Genomic DNA, 5,709 nt, shown 5'->3' on the forward strand with positions numbered 1-5,709 from the left:
GGAACGCTCTGGTACAAGGTCAAGTGGACAGGCGTGGAGGAACCGACTGTTGAGCCGTGGGAGGTGTTTGGAGAACACCATCGAATGACGGAGGCATTTCATAAGGCTAACCCGAACAAGCCTACTCGGGAAAGTGCCAAACGCAAGAAGCGCTAGTGCTTTGGGAATGTCTCGAAAGGGGGGGAAAGAAAGGCGGAGTGTTATGGATTGATGTGTATCTGTATTTGGAGTGTGTTCACTCGTCGCTTTGTATAAGTGAAGTCTCTTGTTTCCCTATCATCACTCTCATCATCAACCCATTACTCGTATCTTCGTGGAAGGATCTCTGATCATAACAGCACTCCGCCGCCTCCTTGCCAGAGACATGTTGGCTGATGTAGTAGAATGACGTCCGACTGGGTTTGGCGCTGCAGTGAGCAGTAGGGAAGACGTGATGGCGATGAACATGAAAACGCCAACCTTTGACGATGCACCACCATCTCCAAGCGCGTCAGAAACCGAGCTTCAAGCCCTAATTATATGCGACAAGTATCTGTGTTTTGAGTATTGAGCCTTTTGCGGTGGTTGTGACGATGAGTCTCGCGCTTGGAGGTCAAAAGTCGCGTCAAGTCAAATGTCGCCCTGTCAACCCTATGACCAAACGGGACTGGTCCGCCCATTTTTTGCCCATGAATATATATAATATTGTAGGTTGGACGAAATTAGAGTGGCGGGTCTGGGAGGCTGACACACGCTCAGATCGGCAATCCTCAACCCCGCCGCCCATTTTCAACCGAGCCCCCTGAGATGGCATCTCGACTTCATGCTCCTTTCTCTCGTTTCGTCCAACCTACGAATATAACTAAATGCATCCTGAAAGTGGCGGCGAGTAGGATTGAAATCCCTAGAAAAACATAAGGCGACACGTTAAATGACAGGCGGGGTGTAACAAGTGGGCATTCAGCGTGTTCAGCATTGACCCTTGACCCTTGACCCCTTCCCCCCTCGCCGGCACCACCTTGGTTATCTATGAGAAGTCATTGAGTGAATTGTCATAAAACAGCAAAACCCAGAACACGCCCTGAGAGCTCAAAAGGAGTGAAGCTTGTTCGAACGGCGGCAAACCAAAAAAAAAAAAAAAACAAAAAAAAAAAAAAAGTCGACAACACCATCAATGCAACATTGGTGTCTTCAATTGGCCATGATGAAGCTTGATACAAGAAACAAACTAACTCACCATCGATGCCCGCCGTTGACGATGCCCAAAGCACTCGATCGGTTTGGCAGGTTCAGTCCGTCCTCGCTTCTTTGGACACGATGCTGAGAACCGCGCGATTCTTTCGCCTTCCGCTCGCTCCAATCAAAGCGGCGCTCTTTAGTGCTGCGAGGCGTAGCCCGGCTGCTGCGGCATTCCGTGCTGCTGATCCGACTGCCAAGTGCCTGTCGACCAAGGCGGCTGCGACGACGATCGTTCAACGTCCGGATGGTACGCTTCCTTTGCTCTTGTTGCTGTGCGAGAACGCAGCATTGACCGACCATCACTCTCACCGACTTCTTTTGTGTGTGTACTTGATTTGTTGACCAGCACCAAATGGTAGGCGGGGTCTGTTTGATCTGAACCTGCCCTTGGTCAACCGGCACGATAGCTTAAAAGAAGCTGTCGAGAATCTGGCCGACAAATCCAAGCGGCCTAAGGGCATGTTGTTCACTCTACCTCAAATGTTCGGCTCGGGCAAGACAAGCTTTGTGGAGCACATTGGCAATGAGCGCAATCCCCACGCTAAGGAAATCCTCGATTCGGCCCCGGCAATCAAAAGGCCGCTGTACGAGTCCGTCCTCAACGCGCGCTACATCCTCATCGACATGAGCAGCATTGACGGCAATGGCGTGGATAAGAACATGGCGATAGACCTTCAAAAGTTCATCCTTGCCCGTGTTCGACAACTGCTCCCCGCCGCCCGCTCGTTTGTCGCCGAAGGCATGTCCAATTCCATGATGCTCACAGAACTACAAAAGCATGCCGGTGTCCCTCTGCTCCTCCACTTTGACGAGATGGGCGCCATCGAGAATTCTGACTTCGATCCGTGGTTCCCTGGTCCTGAGTACCGCTGTTCCAACCCGATTGACGTGTTCGCGCCGAACACTGGAGCCTTGCGTCGTCACTACACGTTTTGGTCGGATTTCCTTGCACCGTGTGCTCGGGCAAGTCGGTCGCATTTAGTCTCATCCAGCACGGGCTTCTCAGAGCTCCAAGCGATGCGCCTGTGGATTCGAGCACCGCTGACCCTCACATTGCCATGACATCGCCGTCAGAATTGCAAACGATCATCCTGCCACCACTTGGCGGCGAGCACATTGAAGAGATTCTGCACCGACACCGCCCTGATGTCAGCTCCCCAGAGCTGATTGATACCCTCGGTCTGCGCGACAAGCATGCTCAACGCCTTGCCTTCACCGAATGCGTTCACACTCTCACCGCTGGTGTGCCACGTCTGGTTTCGTATGCGCTGCAAGTGCCCTGGGGCAGCGGCATCGACTTTGGCGCCATGACACCAGACGAGATCCGGGCGTACTTCGCCCTCGGTACCACTCAAGCGTCCATCGCCAGTGTCTTCCTCATGAACTCGCTCGAGATGACCGCTGTGATCAGTCGCCCGCATGATCCACTGTATCTGGCGAGCGCCAACATTGTCCGTCGGGCGCTCGCGGGTGAGGTGTTCGATCCCAAGTCAACAATCGAAGTCCGCGTTCCAGGAAAACCTGACCCTGTTCAAGTTCAAGTTCTACTCCTGTTGGACAGACTCTTCTGTTACACCAAGCCCGTGGATTCCTCTCTTGGACCTCAAGTTCAAGTCATCCTGCCGCAAATTGTTGGCACTCGGAAGGAACTGGCTCTCGCGACCTTGATCATCGAACTCGCAGGCACCGTCGTTACGTCGGAGACACTCGAGGGGCTGGCGGTGTGGTCCATCTTTGCTGCACTCCACCGAGCCACAATTGGCGACGCCAGTAGCAGCTGGCTGCTGGCCCAATCGAAGGGCGTGCTTCCTCAAGCAGTGCTCGACTCGGATGTCGTGCAGCATATTCTCCAAACATCTGCGCCTCATCAAGGCATTGGCTTTGACGAGCGGACGCTGAGCAAGCGTGCGGGCTCGATCACCGTCTCCGTTGCACACGCGACCAGCGCGAAGCGCCATGGCATCGACGCAGCTGCATTGCCGGATCAGTTGGTGGCACGACTCGTGGAACTCCGGACGACAATTCCGACTGGACCTATTGCGGTTGTCGAGTGGATTGGCAAAGCGTCCCAGTCGTCTGATGGAATGATTGCTGTTTGCACGGCCGCAAGCCCGACAGTGCAAAACACTGTCTGGATCGGTGTTGCCTGCAAGCTTTTCAATCGAAACAAGATGTCGTTCACCGGCCCAACCATTGTGAATGAGGACATTGAGCGTCTGAGTCGCCACTTTGCTCATCTTGAGAAGAACCTCCGACCGCGCCAACTTCTCATCTCGGTGTTGTCCAGGCCACCAAACTACCTCAAGCCTTCCATGAATGGCAAGCTGCTCGAAGGTCGGGTCACAATGTCTGGCGCAAAGAACAAGAAGAAGAAGAAGGAGGAGGAGCTCGAGGTCATCGATATTCCCCCGCGGATGCAAGTGGCGCTTTGGGATCTCGATACTCTGAACAACGTCGTCGATCCTTCTCGCAAACTTACCTTTCCGGACCAAACATAGTCATCGCCGTTTTTGTCAACAAATACAGATTTTTCGAGTCCTTTGTGGCTTGGCGAGCGCGTCTTGTTTCGAAACGCGACTTGATCAAACAATTGTGCAATCCTGACACGGCACAGCTCTCTGTCACTTGTGCAATCATCGCTATCAGCATTTGAGTTTTTGTTCATTCTCACATTTAGCACTGCTGCTCAGAAATCTGAGAAGCTCAGTCTAACAGTTGTTGTTCCCTTTTCTCAACAGCCGCTTTGCTCCACATTTCATTGGGCGGAGTGTGCGTGTTTTTGAATACAATATAGTTGATCTAAGTTGGGGATCCCATCAGCTCTATCTGAATGGCAAGGTGGACGCGGCTGGCTGTCCTTGGGCTGCTGGCGCTGGTGCTGGTGCTGGTCGGCGTTGCGGTGGCCGAGCGTGATGACATCGCCCAGCCTCCCCTCGAACAACAACAACAACAACAACAACAACAACAACGCAGCAATCACAATCACAAGCACGAATCATTGCGCACCGGTCGCAGATTGCTCACGCTGGACGACGCCGACGACGAGGACCAGTTTGGGAGCGATGACGACGACGACGATGGTGATGATCACGACGGAGGCCGTCATCATGATGGCGATGGTCATGCTGGTGCTGCAGGACGCTACAAGAAGCCCAGGCCACGCGGGAGTCTGAAGGTAAGGGGACGGGAGATAGAAAAAAGCCAAATTTGGGCGATTTCTGAGCAACTTGGCGTTAAAAGAGCAACGCAATGCAAACGAAAACTACCAACAAAACCATTGAATCGTTTGTTCTGATTCTGTCGTGCAGGTCAAACGAGCGCCGCTGACATTGTCAACAGCACAAGTCAAGGAACTGTCAAAGCAAATCGACATTGGCCATCTCTGGACTGATCTCCTGCAACCGCTGCTCATTGAGCGAGTGCCTGGCACTCCAACTCACCAACAAGCTGCAAAGGTAAACCCAAACAAACTAGCTTCTGCATTGCATTTCGATTTGCTCGAATCAAAAATGAAATCCGCACAACCAACTCAACGATTGCTTTTTGTGATTTACCCCCGCGCCTCCGCTGACCCTCTCAGCACATCGAGGACACACTCACGGCGTTGCCTGGATGGCGTGTCACCACAGACACCTTCAACGACTCAACACCTCTGGGAGTCCGGCCGTTCAAAAACATTGTGGCCACGCTCGAACGACCAGGCGCGACACGGCGGTTTGTTCTCGCAGCACACTACGACTCAAAGTACTTTGCGCCGCCAGTCAAGTTCATTGGCGCAACCGATTCTGCGGCGCCGTGTGCCATCATGCTGCACTTGGCAGAGCTCATTTCCAAAGAGCGCGTCGAATGCGTCAACCGAGGCGACTCGGCTCACTCTGCCTCGCTCGGCTCTGGCGAACGCCGCAGCCTCGCAGAACAGCACGCTTCGACCGTTTGCTCCTTGTCCGAGAGCGCCTCGACAGGCGACGCGACGCTGCAACTCGTATTCTTTGATGGCGAAGAGGCGTTTCAAACCTGGACGGCCACCGACTCCATCTACGGATCACGCCACCTTGCCGCTCTATGGGAAGCCAACGACAAGTCAGAATCACCAAGTCCAAGCCAGCTGCATTCCACACTTTGCGGCATCGATACGCTCATGCTGCTGGATCTTCTTGGCGCGAAAAACCCGACCATCCGCGGCTCGTTTGACAATACGCTTGCTATTCACGACAGTGTGGCTGATATTGGTGAGATGATTGGTTCTTTGATGCCAGCAGGGAGAGCGAGACAGAGGCTCAATTTTGCTGCGACTTTTTTTCTGGTGTTGAATGCGGTCCCCACTTTCCCCCCCCCTCCCCAACCTCCACAGAACAACGCCTGGCCAATCTAAAGCTCCTCAAGGGACGAACGCGCCCCTTCTTTTTGCCGTCGAATGGACAGGTGGCGATGGCGTACCGAGTCGATGACGATCACATCCCGTTCTTGCAACGCGGCGTCCCCATCGTGCAC

General features: G+C 53.6%; 1 protein-coding gene across 1 annotated transcript; it reads left to right on the forward strand.

Moving 5' to 3' along the window:
• Window positions 1-3,932: 3,932 nt before the first annotated feature.
• Window positions 3,933-5,590, forward strand: CAOG_08273 (glutaminyl cyclase; the record flags this gene model as incomplete). Its single annotated transcript, XM_004342393.2, has 3 exons — window positions 3,933-4,393; window positions 4,527-4,673; window positions 4,799-5,590. Exons 1-3 carry the CDS (start codon window positions 4,049-4,051, stop codon window positions 5,588-5,590), a joined length of 1,284 nt encoding a protein of 427 aa, XP_004342442.1. The 5' UTR covers window positions 3,933-4,048.
• Window positions 5,591-5,709: the final 119 nt, after the last annotated feature.

The sequence above is a fragment of the Capsaspora owczarzaki genome (genome assembly GCF_000151315.2).
Source record: "Capsaspora owczarzaki ATCC 30864 unplaced genomic scaffold supercont2.19, whole genome shotgun sequence".
NCBI lineage: Eukaryota > Filasterea > Ministeriida > Capsasporidae > Capsaspora > Capsaspora owczarzaki.